General features: G+C 60.9%; 1 protein-coding gene across 1 annotated transcript in view; it reads right to left on the bottom strand.

Annotated features, from left to right (window-relative positions):
* GLI4 (GLI family zinc finger 4) overlaps nt 1-8,468 on the bottom strand; it is a 9,569-nt gene extending 1,101 nt beyond the window's left edge. Inside the window, exons 1-4 of the mRNA XM_011975727.1 lie at nt 8,439-8,468; nt 6,414-6,574; nt 1,153-1,251; nt 1-71 (exon numbers count right to left, since the gene is read on the bottom strand). Coding sequence (XP_011831117.1) covers nt 1-71; nt 1,153-1,251; nt 6,414-6,537 — 294 coding nt within the window. The 5' untranslated portion in view covers nt 6,538-6,574; nt 8,439-8,468. The remainder of the gene's footprint in view (nt 72-1,152; nt 1,252-6,413; nt 6,575-8,438) is intronic.
* Between the last annotated feature and the right edge of the window lie 8,510 nt (nt 8,469-16,978).

Here is a 16,978-nt window from a genome sequence, read left to right as displayed (position 1 = left end):
CCCGCCCGCCCCCTCGTCAGGGGCCTGAGAGCCGGGAGAGCGTGGAGCCTGCTCCGGCTCGGGCTCGGAGTCTGAAATGAGAAACGGCAGAGGCGGATAGTACCCGCGTGCCCCCACCGTGACACGGAGGGACGGGGAGGGGATAAGAGCACAGCTGGACAGGGGTGCTCAGAGGGGACGAGGAAGGGCCAGGCACCCAGTGGATGGGAGACAAGCGGACAGGGGCTCCAGGTGCCGTGCCCGGAAGGGCTGTCATAGACACACGGGTGGGGGGCGTTGCAGGGTGACCCAGAGCTGCTGGGACCATTACAGTCACCACAGCAGCTGTGCCAGGGCACGGAGCCACGGTGGCAAGACAGACCGTAGCCAGGAGAAAGCACTCAGTGCTGGTGAGGACCCAGAACCTGGGGGACTCCAAAGCTCCAGACGGCGCTCTCAAGCCCTGGCCGAGGATGTGGTCTGTATGGGCACAGCTCCTCATGGGGCTGCATCAGGCCTCGGTGGCAAGTGCCCTGCCGCCCAGCTCCCATGCTCACCCCAGGAGCTTCCCACGCAAATCTCTGGCCCAGGGTCTCCTCCCAGGGACCTGACCTCAGACGCCTGCTCCCCACCCCAGGGCCACCCAGGTGTGGGCGAGGGCTCAGCACTGTTAAATCCAGCCTATCACTAACGTCGCCTGGAAGGAACCCAGGCGGCTTCTCAAGGGGGAGGTGCAGGGGACCTGGATTGACACAGCTCCAGTCAGGCTGAGGGGAGGCCATCTAGGGGATGCAGTAGGAGGGGACCCAGGATAACTCTGGTGAATCTGGGGGGACAGTGGTGCTCTGAGCCAGAGGCCCCAGCCTGAGGCAGGTGGAGGGGAGGGAGGAGTTCCTGCTTCACTACGTCCGGCTGGGGCTGGCAGAAGTCCACGTGGTGCCACTGGGGCAGGTGGCAATGGGCTGCAGTCACCGCCTCGGGAAGCATCAGTGACTAGACTGGCATTAGAATGGGGGAGGGGCCACAGGGCAGAGCTGAGCTGGTGCCAGGGAAGAGAAGGGGCCCCAGGAAGGGGGTGGTGCCAGCATTGGGGGAGCCACAGCGGTGGGCATTGTGAGGAGCCTGGCACGCACAGAGCTCTGGTCACCCAGTAACCCAGTTCTGCTCACTCACCGGGCCAGAAGGTGTCTCTGCCGATCTCCACCTCCTCTATGTCCTGGAGATCCAGGTCAGACGGCTGGGACAACACCTCAGGGCTGGAGCCCGGGGAGCCTGGGGGGCAGGGAGGCTGGGGCTCACCTCCACCCTCCGGACCGCTGCCCCTGCTCCTCTCTGACTGCCACGTGCTCCTGGGCTGTGGCCCTGACACAGGATACCTCCTGGCCCTCCCAATCCCAGTAGCAGGCCTGCTGCTCGGGCTTCTCTAGCCACGAACGCCCTTTACCTTCCTTCCCAGCTGGATTCAAGAGCCTCCTCCTCCAGGGACCAGCATTGGGAGCTCATCCCCTTCAGCCCGGTAAGCAGAGTCAAAACCTGGGGTAGCTTCAAAGTGGTCCTCCTGCTGCTGAAGGCGGCTTTGTCACCTTGGCTGGCTGGCTGTGGCCAGCCCTCCTCCCTGCCCTGCTGTCCTGCAGTGCTGCTCTGGAGTGGCCTCTCAAAGTGCTGGCCCTGCAGGCTCCCACACAGGTACCTCACAAAGCCTCCCTCCCTCGGCCCCAGGCCTTTCTGTCCCTCCAGGGCTCTCCGATGTACCTGATGAGCACCCAGAAACAGCAGAGGTAGCTGTTCCCAGCAGGCCCAGTGTACTGGCCCCTGCTTCCTCAGGCAGAGACTGAGGAATGGGCTGGGCCCATCCATGAGCCCCTCGCCCCTCGGCACACCAAGCTTGGGCACCCAGGACCAAGACCCCCTCCTTCTACCCAAGACTTGGTGAGGGCAGGGTGGGGGGATGGCCTTAACACTCAAGGAGCAGATGCAAGAGGGAGGGGCGCGGGCTCTGCTGCCCAAGGCCAGTAGTCAGCTCTCCTCACACTGGCAGGGGCACCAGGCCCCTTTGGGGGTCTCACCTACCCTCTGCCCACGGCAGGTAGGGTGGCTGGGGGCTGTACTCAAGGACAGGGGTGTCTCTTTGCCCCACGAGGCCGAGTCTGGGTGCCCCCAGCGATGACAATGCAGCGATGGGCACAGAAAGATGCAGGGCTGGGGTGGGCAGAGGCTCCTGTCCATACCATGTTAATAACACAGTGCCTGGCTGTGAGCCTTTCATGGGACTTTCCAGCCTCAGGCAGGCCTGCCCCGGCTGCAGTGGGGTGACCAGCTTGGCCCACCACAGAGGGCGGACCTCCCCAGCCTGGCCAGCCACTCAATCACCCGACACGCCCACCCACCCTCAGGTCGGCCCCTGGGAGACCTTCCAAGCCCAGGCTGAGGAGTGAGGGCAGACCTGACATGAAGGGCTGGGAAGTTCAGCAGGTGGGGGCGGCTGTGTGACGTCCCTTCCTCGGGAGCCGAGGGTCCAACTGCTTGGCTGCCCCGAAGCAGAATGTGGGGGGTCCCAAACCACCTCTAGGCCTTTCAGATATGCTCCCCAACGTGGGGACAGGCCTGGGGGCACTGGCCTCTCTGGGCTGTGACCGTCACCCCCAGCTCGTGGCCACCATGTCACCATCCCCTGGCAGCCAGGGGAGCTGGCTTGTTCTACAGATGGCCAAATGCAGGGCAGGCTCCAGCGCCGTGCTCCCGCGGAGGGGGCGGTGAGGGCATCACCTCTCTTGAGACAGCCTTGCCACCTTTGCCCTGCACTGGGATGCCACTGGAGGGGACCTGGCAGCACTTTGAGAAAGAAAGTGACCCCGATTCCAGCTTTGTTCCTGGGGCCACGCCCCGGCACTGACAGGCGGGATGTTCCCCGGGCTGTCACTTTAAGAGGACCAGTGACATTACCAAGATAGGAGGCACGCCAAAGCTGCTGCCAGCTGTACGGGTGCCCAGCGACACCCTCAGTGTCAAACGATGCCAGGTGGTGTGCACTGTCTCCACCCTGCTGCGGAACAAGCGGGCTCAGGATGGGCCCCAGCTCCCTGGGAACCTGCCCCATTCATGTAGCAAAGCACTTCCTAGGACCTTCTCTAGAGGAGGATGGGGGTGGCCTAGGGTCAGGGGCGGGCCGCACACAGTATGGGTCACTGTCACTCCACTGCCTAACCCTGGCTCCTGACACTTGCCCACATTTGGGCCATTTCTGCAAAGCTCAGTCACCTGCCACCTGCTGGCTGTGCCCGGGCCGTGCCAGGTCTCTGCAGGGTGGACACCCAGACCCTGCTCCCGACCCCACTGGCTCTGTGCAGAAGTACCCCCGCCTCAGTTTCCCTGACCCCTCCCCCAGCCAGTGCCCCCCCACTGCTGTGCTGGGACAGGGACAGGGTGGCCCGAAGTGCAGAACACCAGGGCTGCCACCTGCTGGGGCTGGTCTTCCAGGTGGAGGCGAGGTGGCCGTGTGCGGCTGGGGACGGGCGGAGGTGGGTGCTTTCCTGGCCGGAGGGGCCTTTGTGTATAAAATGGCACAGCAAGTGCTGTGTGCCTGGGCCCGGACCAGGTGAGTTAGGCGCTGGGGGGTGGTCGGTGGGCACCTAGAGTCCAGATCTCAGGTGCCAGGGCCAGGCACTCCATGTGGAAAGACGCTGTGCCTGTCGCGGGGTGCCGCTGCCCTGCCCATGGGGTCCTCCCCACCAGCCTGGGCACTCAGTAACCCCCACAGGACTGCAAGCCCCCGAGGGTTCTGGGCCTCCCCTCCCTCACTTCCTCCTGCCCAGACTTCCCCTCCACCTGCAGGACCCCTGGGCAAACCTTCCAGAACCAGTGCAGGCAGTGCTGGCTCTGGTGGGCGTGCCCCTGGGGCACAACACAATCCCTCAGGAGCTGCGTGAGGACTCTCAGTCCCCCAAGCCCAGCCCAGCTCCTGATCTGCGTGTCCGTGGGGACCATGGAGGTCCTCAGAAATGAGGAACTGTGTCCTGTTCCCACCTGCCTGGTCTCCCTGCTCTGCAAGGCCTGGGCTAGGCCATGGCCCCAAGCCCTTTGCTGTGGGACCCCAGCTTCACGTCTGCAGGAACCACCGCAGAGAACCTTCCCCGGCCGCTCCCCCTGCCCCTCACTACCCTCCCCACTGATAAACAGCTCCTCCTCGGGATCTCCTCTGCTCCCCAACACCTCACAGCCCAGGGCTCAGCATGCCCAGCCAGGCACCCACCAGAGGTTCCTGAGGTGACCACGTGCGCCTGGGGTGGGCCCCGGGAACCTTGGTCTGGCCCAGTGCAGTCTGGGAGTTGGGAGGCTGTGGCTCCAAGTCCTGGCTTGGCCCCTAACTGGCAGGACAGCCCTGGACAATTTCCGGAAACCCCGAGGCCTCCTCTGTCTAGGAATCTGTGGTCCCAGGGCGTTCCCAAGGAGAGAGGACGCTGGAAACGCCCGGAAGCAGCCCCTGCCTTCACCCAGCGCTTGGAAGTTGTGACAGAGGCCGCCCGTTGCTGCGGCCTGGCCCTGCTCGCTCTACACTGGGCCTATCAGCATGAAGAGGGGATGAAGGCCACCCCCTTATCTGGCTCTGGCTACCTGCCCCCAGGCCCCACTGTGCCTCAGCCACAATCTCTTGCTGGGGGGAAGCAGCCACACCTGCCGTTCTCAGGGCCGAGCTGGTCTGTCCTCCCTGGATGCCGTTTCTGGTACAGCAGGGAGAGGGCAGAAGCTGCTGGTGCAGCCCCCACTCCCTCCCATGGGGCAAAACCTCTGGGGATTTCAGGGCACTCGGACATGGCTTCAGTGCCCAGGAGGCTTCCAGGCCTGTGGGGCTGGGGACTCATGCCTGGTTTTCTGGGCCTGACTGCCCACTGGTGGAGACAGGGCTGGGGGTAGTGCAACCCTGCAGGCTCAGGGGGCCCAGCCTGAGGCCCCTCCATGCTCCCCAGGCCCACCCTCTGCCTGGACATTAGCTTCCTATCCTGCAGAACCTGGCCTGCAGCCCCCTCAGCCTGTGTCCTGCGCTAAGATGATCTGCTGGGCTGTGCCCTCCCCAAGAAGACTATCCCCCTGGAGAAGTCACACCTCACCAGGCCTGGGGCGGGGGGCGGGAGTGCCGGGGCATGCCCTGAGTCTGCTGGCCTCCTGGCCTTGTCTCTGGGCTTCCGTGTCCCCACTGGTAACAGGACAGGAGGACGTCCCTCAGTTGTTGTACAGGTGACATGAGAGGGCAAGGGCGGGCCCTGAGATTTTGACTGAATAAGGGGTGAGGAGCACGGCCCTCAGGGGCATTGGCTGCAGGCCCAGCCACAGTGTGTGCTGCGGGGGCTTGGGATCCTTCCAGGTAGCCCCTGGCCAGGCCCACCAGGACAGGCAGCCCAGGCAGCCCACGGGCGCCCCTTCCCAGCCTCCTCACAGTCCCTGGGGAGTTGCTTGGGACACAGCCGTGGAGGTGGCAGGGCTGCAGGCTCCTGCTCCTTGGGGGAGTGGATGCCAAGCCGCCTGGCTCCCTGCTCCTCTAACCCACCCTGGTCCTGGCTCATTGGGGAAGCCCCTGGCCTCTCTGTCCCCATCTGAGTGCCCACCTGAGGGCCCCATGCAGTGCAGCTGCCCTCCACAAGCCTCGGTGGTCCCTTCAGCCACCAGGATGCTGACTCCCCAAGAGGGAGAACCCTGTGCCAGGTCGCCCCATTCCTGGGCCAGACACAGGCTCTCCAGGCTTGACCTATGTGGGGCCTTGCCCCTGCTGTCAGCAGCTCATGTGCTGGGTTGGGCCATGAGGGCCGTGAGGCCAGGCCTCCTGTGGAACATCCAGCAGAGATGGAGCCTCAGGATCCCTGACCTCTGAGAGGGAGCAGAACCTGGGGCACCATGGGGCTGGGACTCCCCCACACCTCAACTCCCAGGGCCTGCCATGTGACCACGAGGCCATACCATCAGAGGTGGAGCAAGGCCGGCCCTCTGTCCCTGCGGGTCCGGGGAACCACACCCAAATCAGCTTGGCAAGGACTCTGGCTGCTGCACTTCCTGAATGACAACACTCAGAGGGGCGATGCCTTGCTCCTGGTCTTCCTGAATGACAACAAACAGAGGGGCCACGCCTTGCTCCTGGTCACGCTGGACGCAGATTTTGAGGCCACTTTCCCTCCTATACTGCAACTCAGGAAAGAAAGAATGCGGGGAACCATCCCTAGGGAGCCAGAGCTCCGGCTGGCCCCAGCCTCAACCACTGCTCTCCCAACCCAACCCGCGCCCAGCCCCTGGCCTGAGGGTGCGGGAACCCCAGCTGCTGAAGGCGCTGCATACAGGTGTCTGGAGGTGCCTCAGTCAGCCAGGGTGGCAGGTCAGGAGGAGACGGGGCAGGGGACATGAGGGCAGGGGATGCTGGGTGGAGGGTACACAGCGGGCTGGGTGAGTACCATGTTGATGCCCATGGAGGTGAAGCTGAGGCTCGTGGTGCTGGGCTCCAGGTGTCCCCGGTGATGAGAGACTGACAGGGGACGGGACAGAAGGGGACTTCTGAACGTCCCCTAGGGCTGCCATCTTCCCTGAGACCTGCTGAAGGTGTCACACCTGGGACCTGGGGAAAATGAAAACCATGGCAGATGAGGGGATTGAGAGGAATGTGGGGGGATGGTGCAGGAGGAGGCAACATGCCAGCTCCCCAAGGGGAGATGGAGATTTATCCACTCCAGGAAGAGCAAGGATAGTGGGCGAACCCACAGGGACACATAATGCCTGAGGTGAAGTGGTCAGGGGACCTAGCACATTTATTCAGTAAGGATTAACGCTTTGAGTGGCTGGGCGCGGTAGCTCACGCCTGTCATCCCAGCACTTTGGGAGGCCGAGGCGGGTAGATCACCAGGTCAGGAGTTTGAGACCAGCCTGGCCAATATGGCAAAACCCCGTCTCTACTAAAAATACAAAAATTAGCTGGGTGCAGTGGTGGGCACCTGTAATCCCAGCTACTTGGGAGGCTGAGGCAGGAGAATCACTTGAACCCGGGAGGCGGAGTGAGCTGAGGTCAGCCACTGTACTCCAGCCTGGGCAAGAGAGCAAGACTGTCTCAAACAACAACAAAAGGAGTAATGCTTTGGAAGGAGCGCTTAGGAAGTAGCCACCACCTGGGCAGCACAGCAGACGCCTGTGGGGGCTGAAGCAAAGCTCCTGTCCCAGCGGAGGCTCTGGCATTTCCTTCCAACCCGTGGCATCATCCCTCCCCCAGAGAAAGGCATAGAGAGTCTTCCAGAAAAACCTCAGCTGCTGGCCCTGTGGGAAGGCTGAAAACCGAACCATGCTTGCTGGTGCACGAGTGTTTTGGAGGAAATCTTAACAAGGCTTTTCCTGAACAGCAAAAGAGAGGCATTCCAGAGAGGGGAACCGTCTTCCTCAGACCCTACAGAGCTGTCAGAGGCTGCAGGCTGGAATCTCCTAGTCCAGCCCTGCCGCAGCGCTGGGAGACTCACTCAGGGCTCCAAGATACTTCTTAGTTTGCTTTGCAAAAATGGTATGAGTCCAATGTGAGAAGTGACTTTTCTTTCACACTGTGATAGAATACGAACTCCTAATCTGGGGCAGGGAGTGAAGAAAAGAACGGGAAAAATAGACAAAAGTTAACGGAGACTCAGATATAAGGACAGCAGTGCCTACTTCCAGGAAGTAGGAGAGGCAGCTCCCACACGGCCGCCACCCCAGTGCCCGGCCTTCTGGGCCAGCCTCCATCCACTAATGATGGGAAGGGTCGGGTCGCCAGGTAGGTGGCCACTGGGTGCAGGTCCTCCACCTTAAAGTCACATCTCAAGTTACTTAGTCAACTTACTGGGGACATCTGGTAAAAGGGCCTACTCGTTCACCCCGACCCTGGCGTGGCCCCCAGGATTGAGCGGAGACGGCCGTCACAGGGTGGGACGCCCCTTCACCCTCAGGGACGCACAAACTCTTGAGCGCCAAGCTGAAGGGGGAGGGGCACTCCTGCCAGTGGCTCGGGGGAAGCATCCTCTGCCCCTCTGTTACCAGCCCCGTGGGAGCGGACCCGATCGCCGGGAGCTCGGCACAGAGAGCATCTGCCCGGCGGTGCGGCGCTGGGGTCCGGCGGCTCCACGCTCCCAAGCAGCGGGACCTCTGGGCCTCAGTTTCCCATCTGCAAAGTGGGGATGACGACAGCGGCCGTCACCGGGTGCTTGGGAAAGGCGCCCTGCGAACGGACACCCGCGATCGCCAGGGCCACTGGGCGGGGCGGTCCGCTGCTGCCCCGCGACTCCCAGGAGCCCACCCTGCTCCCGGGGCCTGGCCCGAGGCCAAGGTCACGGCGAGCGGCGGCTGCAGGGGCCGCACGGCCCGGCTGGGCAGGGCTGCACCGCGGAGGACGGCGCACGAGGTCGGACTGGGCTGGTCCCAGGCGCCAGGAGCCGCCGCCACCACCGCCGCCGCCCGCACCCACTCACCTTCCGAGCGGGAGGAGGCCGCCGCGCGCCGGACGGAAGTGCCCAGCCCCGCCCCACTCCGCCCAGTCGGCGCGCACTTCCGGGACGCTCTGGGCCTCGGGAGGACTGCACGCCTCGGTGGCCAAGTGGGGGCGGGGCCGGGATGCAAAAGCCGGCCTTTCCCCGCCCCGCTCCTCCCCAACTGGGCTGCGCCCGCGCGTGGCTTTCGCGTTCTCGCTGGCCCGGGTCCCGCCCGCGCCTGCAGAGCGCCGGGGCGCTGGGAGCGGCGCTGCGTGGGGCGCAGAAGCCGGCGCCTCGGAGCCTCCTTCCCGACGGGGGCCAGGCCCTCGCCCGCGCGCCCACGGCCGGGCTTCGGGAGCTGACGGCGCCGTCCCCACGCTCCCCCCCGCCTCCCTGCACTCCAGGCCCTGGGGTTCTCGGCTGGAGTCGCTTCCACGTTCAGCTTGCGAGTCCACCCCGCCGCCCTCTTGGGTTCCCTCCTCGGGGCGTGTCCGCAGCGATGGCCGCCGGGAACCGCTGCAAGATGCGCGACCTCCCGCTCCCCTCGGGGGGGTCCCAGCGCCCTCGTTCTGCCTGATTTCCAGGGGCCTCCCCGGAGCCCGAGGAGGATAATACAGGTTCCCAAAAGCCCCTTCATGGATTCCTTCCTCATTTTCCTCTTGTTCAGCCAGTTTCTCCCTCAGTTCTGTGTTTACGACCCGAAAAGATAAAACTGTCACTCTCCGGGATAAACAAACGGCCGGGGGAGGGTTCTTTGACCCTTTTGAGCAGGGGTGCAGAGAGCCGAGGCGAGGGGACCCCCGAGCTGGAGGGGCGCGCGGAACAGAGGGCGGGGAGCCAGATGGGCAGCAGCTGCCTGGTGCCAGAGTGGACGTTCAGGGTTGTGTGGGTGGAGATACACAAAAATCTCTAAACTCCACCGTAAGAAAACAAACATTCCAGTTAGAAAATTGGCAAGAGCCGCAACAGACATTTGACCGAAGAGGGCACAGGGATGGCAATAGGCTCGGAAAGGGATGGCTGTCAAGGAAGGGCTGGCCAGCATCGCGGTGGGTGCCACTGCACACTTGCCAGGTGGCTCAGGTAAAAACTACTAAGTGCCAAGTATCACTGAGGCCGCGGAGCAGCTTGGGACATCGCCAGTGGTAAGGCAAAGTGGTGCTGCCATTCTGGAAATTGGCTTGGCAGTTTTTTAAAAAGTTGTAAGTAGGGCTGGGCGCGGTGGCTCATGCCTGTAATGCCAGCACTTTGGGAGACTGAGGCGCGCGGATCACCAGAGGTCGGGACCAGCCTGACCAACAGGGAGAAACCCTGTCTCTCCCCCATCTCTGGCTAATACAAAATTAGCCAGGTGTGGTGGCGGGCGCCTGTAATCCCAGCTACTCGGGAGACTGAGGCAAGAGAATCGCTTGAACCTGGGAGGCGGAGGTTGCAGTGAACCAAGATCACGCCATTGCACTCCAGCCTGGGCAACAAGAGCAAAAACTCTATCTCGGAAAAAAAAAAAAAGTTATAAGTAAATCTGCCATGTGACTGAGCGTGTCACTCTTGGGTGAAAACTAATGTTCATGCAAAAATCTGTGCCCCAACCTGGACCATCCTATAGAACTAGTACTACATCTGGCTGGGTGCGGTGGCTCACACCTGTAATCCCAGCACTTTGGGAGGCTGAGGTGGGTGGATCACTCGAGGTCAGGAGTTGAAAACCAGCCTGGTCAACATGGTAAAACCCCATCTCTACTAAAAATACAAAAAACTACCCGGACACGGTGGCAGGCACCTGTAATCCCAGCTACTTGGCAGGCTGAGGCAGGAGAATTGCTTGAATCCAGGAGGTGGAGGTTGCAGTGAGCTGAGACCGCACTCCAGCCTGGGCGACAGAGCAAGACTGTCTCAAAAAAAAGAAAAAAGAAAAGAAAAAAAGAACTAGTACTATATCTGATGCTATTTGGAGGTGAGTCCCCTGCACATCTCGTGGAAATGTGGCCCAATGGTGGCGGTGGGACCTGATGGGAGGTGTCTGGGTCATGCGGGGGATTACTCATGAGTGGCTTGGTGCCCTCCCCTAGCTGATGAGTGAGTTCTCAGTCCATTAGTTCACATGAGAGCTGGCTGTTAAAAAGAGCCTGGCGCCTCCGCCCCTCTCTTGCTCTGGCTCTTACCATGTGACAGATGCGCTGGCTCCCACTTTGCCTTCTGCTATGAGTAAAAGCTTCCTAAGCCCTCCCCAGAAGCCTCTTATACAGTATGACCAGGGACAGCAGCACCCTCCGAACCCTGATCTGAACTGTGAGTCAAGCAAACCTCTTTTCTTTTTTACTTTTGAGATGGAGTTTCCGCTCTTGTTGCCCAGGCTGGAGGGCAATTGGCGCAATCTCGGCTCATCGCAATCTCTGCCTCCCAGGTTTAAGGGATTCTCCTGCCTCAGCCTCCCAAGTAGCTGGGATCACAGGCGTGCACCCCACACCCGGCTAATTTTGTATTTTTAGTAGAGATGGGGTTTTGCCATGTTGGCCAGGCTGGTCTTGAACTCCTGACCTTAGGTGATCCACCCGCCTCAGCTTCCCAAAGTGTTGGGATTACAGGCATGAGTCACTGCGACCAGCACCTCTTTTCTTTCTTTTTTTTTTTGAGATGGAGTCTCACTCTGTTGCCCAGGCTGGATTGCAGTGGTGCAATCTCAGCTCACTGCAAGCTCCGCCTCCCGGGTTCATGCCATTCTCCTGCCTCAGCCTCCCAAGTAGCTGCAACTACAGGCGCCTGCCAACTTACCCAGCCTCAGGTATTCCTTCATAGCAGTGCAAAATGGACAAACACAGAACCTACATCAGGAGAGCGGCAGATGACAATGCAATTGACTCGATGACAGGCTGCAGCCGCATTGCACCGGGCTGTGCAGACTCATTTTGGGGGACAGCTGTGTCTTTGTATGTAGTTCTTGACATTGTCACACACACAGGCTGTTGTCACCAGTTCCCCATGCATCTAACACATCACGGGAAGCTGCGTCACCGAAGCTACCGTCCGTGTCGGCTGACCTTTGGGAAGCCGTGGAGTGTCTTACTTCCCAGGCCCCTTGGACCGGTCCTCAGCCTGGCCAGCTCACAGGAGTGAAGGGGGAAGGCAACGGGTGTAATCAGAGTGGAAGAATCCCCTTCCCCCACCAGGGCTTTGGAGGGAGTGCAAGGGTTGCTGATTTAAGGAGCTGGGAGCCCGCAGCCAGCCTGGTCTGTTGGAGCAGCAGGTGGGGGTGGGGGGGCTCCTTGCCTGAGCAGGGTTTTGCTGGGTATTCACTGTGAACAATGAGCTGGTGTTCATTATGCTGGGAGGCGGGGTTCGGGGTTTGGGGTTCCAGCCCCAACAGCCCCACAGCCCCTGGTCCTAAGGCGTGGGAGTCGGCCCACAGCCCCCCAGGCCTGTTGTCTTGGGCTGTGGATTAGAAAAGGCCTCCATGGGCTTCTTTTGTTGAGATCACGGCATTCAGTGCCTGTTCAGATACCCACACAGGCCCGGCCTGCTCCAGCCAGTGCTGCTGGGGGTGGGGTGAGGGTGCCATCTGGACAGGCAGTGCCCTTGTCTCTAGGGGTCCCTGTGGGAAAGTTCAAAGCTTCCTGGGCAGGAGGGCTGGTCAGAGCCCCCGAGCCACTGGGGTAGAGGGGCTGAGAGCACTTCTTAGACCACACGTGGAGACGAGGGGCTCAGAGGAGTGACCAGGCTGAAGGTCCAAGAGGCTTCTCTAAGGGGCAGCATCAGGGAGAGATAGGGGTGGGAGCAGGCAGGAGGGAGGGGAGGCAGCAGAAGGGAGGGGCCAGCCCATCACAGAGAGGTGGGAGGGGTGCAGGGGCAGAGGTCTGATGCTTGAAGGAGTCGCCTGGGGTTCAAGTTTGGAAGACCAGGCAGGGGAGTGTGGTGAGCATGGGGAGGACAGAACAGGATGGGGAGGGACAGACTGAACAGCCTTGACATCTCCACTGGGGGCTTGGACGTCATTCTCAGGGCACTGGGGGGCACAGGCGTCTGTAGGGAGGGAGGCAGGAGAGCTGACACACACTGAAGGTGTCCCTGGGGCTGTGGGGTAGAGCAGAGCAGCACAGAAGGGAGAGGGGGTCAGTGGCTGCAGTCCCTGCGCGCAGCACAGCTGGCAGAAGGCTGCCTGAGTCCCAGGCTGGGATGCGGACGATGAGGAAGCTTTAGGCCTGGGCTGGTGGGACAGAGACAGGGCCACTCTGGGTGCTGTCCTCAAGAGTGGAGAAAGGCAGTCGAGTACACTTGCCTCTCGCCAGCAGCAGCCACGGTGTCGCCTTGCTGGCTTGTTTGCGGGGGAGGGACAGCTGGGAGGGTTCTGGTCAAGTGTGTGAAGACGTGACCAGTCCCCACATCTCCAGCCACCGCAGACACTTGTTCCTGCAGGAGCGACCGCGCCACGCCTTTCTAGCTTCCGGAACCCCACGCATCTCTGGGCTGTTCCCTGGGGCCTTGAGAGCCACCTTTCCCGTCCTTTCCTTCGTCGTCACGGGGTCTAAATCTGTATCTCTCCCCTGCAGCATCTGGGCAGGACCCCCACACATCCCGGCCTCTGCACACTAGATTCCGGTGGTACCCCCACCCAGCTGTGACTGCCAACACCGTCCCAGACATTGCTGAGTGGTCCCCGGGGGCAAAAGTGCCCCTGGTTGAGAGCAACTGCCCTACCGAAGGAGGTGCAAGCCAGTGAACAGAGGACCGGGCAAAAGCGAGTGCTGTTTGGAACTCAGAGGGCCTGGAGAAGGTGTTCAGGACTCCCGGGGCCTCCGCTGGGGCATCCTGAGTGCAGGCACTAGGCCACCGAATGAACCCTCAGCTTCCCAGGTATCCGGGGCCTGAAAGGTGTGAGGACATTTCCGCGCTGCAAAGGGTTGCTCCCATCATGAGTGAGTGAACAACTTTCTCATTTATGTGTCAGTCTCCTGTTGAGTCTGGCTAACGGGGAGTGGTCTCAGGGAGACCCATCAGAGGCAGCGACCAGCCAGGGTCCTGCGGTCCTGGAAAGCGGCACCTGCACTGTTCCCTGGGAGGCAGCTGGTAGCCTTCGTGGGGGGCACTGACTGCATCCCGAGTGCAGAGAGATCAATGAAGACAGCACTCGAGTCAGAAATCAATGTATACTGCAGAGAACACAGAAGCCAGCAAGCAGCAGGGAAGGGAGGTGTTGCAGCGAGCATGTCGGGCAGGCTGGGAACCAGCGCAGCGGCCCACGCGGACCGAGGAGGACACGCAGAGCAAGTCACAGGAAGCGCAGCTGAAAACAGACGCTTATCCCAAATGCACAGGACACTTACCAAGGACTGATGGTCTCAGAGTTATGCTCAACAGCTTTGGCTGGCAGGACAGTTAAAGTTTTGGACAACAGAAAGTAACAGTGGAAAAGGGGACATCTGCCCCAACACGAGAGGCCAAGACCACAGCTGTTACAGGAGGGGTCAGCGCCGTAGTACACGGGTGGCGGCGGCTGCACATGCGTGCCTGGGGAATGAGAGTGTTCAGACATGCCAGGTGTCCAGCCTCACCAGGAAACAGGCACATGGGGACAGAGGTGCAAACACTGAAAACTCTCGCTGAATCCACTCGCCTGAGCGGTGGCCACGGGAGCACGGTGCTGTACTCCCCACAAACCCGAACCTGGGCACCAGGGCGAGAGGCATGGAAGGTGCAGGGGTGTGGGTAGGGGCTGCCAGCTCAGAGGCATGTCCAGGAACCCCCATCAGGCCAGAGCCCTGCCCTGAGCCGCCTGCAGGGGTGACTGCGGGACAGCAGCGTTAGACCCGGTCTTGGCTGTGAGGTCACTCCCACTGCCACGCACGACCCTGGGATTCTGTCAAGGTGGGGGCCGTCTGCTCGGCCCGGGCTCCCTGACCATGTGGCTGGGTTTGCAGAGGAAACCAGGAGAGTGCCAACACCAGGCTCTGTAAGCACGAGGCTCCCTGCCGGCCCCATCCCAGAGTGCACCCCATCCTTCCCGCATCCCTGGGCTCAGCTGTTCCTCACTGACCTCAGAGACACCCGGCCCTGCCCCAGCTCCACAGGAGCCCTGCCCACCACCACCTCAGCTCTGAGTCTCCCCTGGGGACACGGCTTTTCTCCTGGTGCAGAGGCGCAGGACGCTGTCCCTAAGGCCTATGTTCCTCTGCAGCATGTTTTGATGTCAGCTCATTCACAGGAAAGAAACGGTCACATCTCAGTGCCCCAAATGGGGACCAATAGGAGAGGTCACTGGGAATGAAGTCCGGGTACAGTCCGGGGTCCATGGGCTCTCCAGAAACACAGGTGGACCCCACCAGAGCCAACGAGCCTCAGTCGCTGATCGGCCCCTCCCTGCTTCCCCGTGTCGAAGAGGAAACAGAGGCCCAGATGAGGAGGGCTGGCTGGCTGCATCCCCAGACCTCTGGTCCCAGGGCTGGCTGGCAGCGCCCCTCCCCCTGCTCACTTCCTGCTCTCCTGAGAAATGGCTCAGAGATGCAGCCTGTGGGGACAGATGCTGGCATAGCTCACAAAATGCTCGCACAAGGGACACTCCATGGCACGTCCCTGCAGCCGAGCAAAGTCACAACATTTGAGGTACTCTGCACTCTGAGGCCCACAGAGCTCAGCTGGCCAAGTGAGGCTGGGAGGATGGTGCCTGCTGGTCACGGCAGGTGAGTGGGGCTGGGAGGATGGTGCCTGCTGGTCATGGCAGGTGAGTGGGGCTGGGAGGATGGTGCCTGCTGGTCAGGGCCACTCTCTGGTCTGGGTGGCCGAGCAAGGCTGAAAGGATGGTGCCTGCTGGTCAGGGTGGCTACGTGAGGCTGGGAGGGTGGTGCCCGCTGGTCAGGGTGGCCAAGAGAGGCTGGGAGGATGGTGTCTGCTGGTCAGGGTGGCCCAGGAGGTGCTGTCCAGGTGGAGCCCGGGGCTGGTGTGGGTGCGCCATGCTCCTGAGAAGTTTCTGGGTTGCGGCTTTGATGTTCTCCTGCAATGAGAACGCTGACACTTGGCTGAAGGGTCCTCACGTCTCCCCCAGTACACTTCTGAGATGCCAGGAAGGTTCTGAACATTAGGCTGATTCCTGGGACTCCCTCCAGGGTGGCCTCACTGGAGTCAGGAGCCCGTGCCCTGTGCCCACTGCCCCACCAGGATGGCTCTGCAGTGGGCTGAGGAGAGTGAACACTGGGGTCACTGGTGGAAAGTTGCCCACTGTGATGGTTTTGACCTCTGAAGATGTTTGGGAGCCAAGTGAACGCCTGGGAGCTATTTCTAGGCATTTCAGAGGCTGCTTCCCTGCACGTGCCCTGCCGCACACCGCCCTCCCCGGGCCAGGCGCCTGCTGCACAGAAGGAGCTTCCTTTTCTTCTCTTCCGAGCGCTTTTCTTCTCCTTTTCTCAATCTCTGCTCCTCCTCTGAACTGAGGAATGTGCGAATCTTTTTGTTAGTTTTGAGGTTGCCTCTTATGCATATTTGATCTGGAACTTCCTGCTTTGGGGGTGATCTGCTCTACCAGCCTGAAAAGGACGAGAAATACCTTCTGAGTACACAGCAAGTGCAGTTATACCTGGTTCCTCTGTTGGTAAACACCACACTATGAAAGCAAGAGAATGGCTTGGGTTGAGTGGAAACAGGCACCTGTGGGCGATGGAGGCCAGGGTTGGGGGCAGGGGGCCTTGAGATCAGTGGGGGGTGTGGAAGTGGGTGTTAACCCGTGCACCCCAGGGCTGGATGGCACCAGGTTCATGAGGAAGTGCTTCCTGTTTTCTAAAAACATTAAGGAAGGTGGGAGGGTGTCAGATGTGTAGGCTGAGTGTACATGACATGATCCTTTAAACCGTGCTAGAGCAAATGCCCACTCACCCTCCATCTGGTTTCAGAGCAAGATGCCACCCAGGGGCCCATGCCCTGTGCCTGCCCCTCCCTCCTGAGTTCCCTGTGAGCCATGTTTTTGCTTTTCTCTGCAGTTCGACCACATGTCCCCAGACAACACTGTTCAGTTTTGCTTGGTTTTGAACTTCGCGGTAGTTAAAATAGAACCGTGTGTCTTCTGTGCCTTACATTCTCTGCTCAGCGTTGTATCTGACACGCACAGGTGCTGACGTGGTCCCGGCTGGCTGTGCAGTCACTGTGCCAACAGCTTCCCTTGACCAACAGACCATGATTTACCCGCTTCGCTACCGACAGGCATTGGGTTCTTTCCGGCTTTCCTGACAGTGCACGCCGTGAATGTTGTCGTCTCTGGCTGCGCGCACACACGTTTCTCACGGGGAAGTAAACAGTGGCTCCTGGGGCAGCAGACACGCACATCTTCGCCTTTGCCAGAAAAAGCCAGCCTGCTCTCCAGACTGTGCTGCCGCCCAGTGCCACAGCAGCAGATGAGGACTCCCACCCGTCCGTGCAAGGATCAGAATCAGACCTGGCCGTCTTGACCACGCTGTGGGGCACAAAATTGCATCTCTTTGTTGTTTTAACTTGTGTGCCCTGATTTTTAATGAGATTGAGCATGTTTTCAGATATGTATGAGCCATGGATGTTTTTTTCTT

This window comes from Mandrillus leucophaeus, unplaced genomic scaffold (genome assembly GCF_000951045.1).
Source record: "Mandrillus leucophaeus isolate KB7577 unplaced genomic scaffold, Mleu.le_1.0 Scaffold158, whole genome shotgun sequence".
Classification (NCBI taxonomy): Eukaryota; Metazoa; Chordata; class Mammalia; order Primates; family Cercopithecidae; genus Mandrillus; species Mandrillus leucophaeus.
This window is presented reverse-complemented; position numbering and strand designations above follow the sequence as displayed.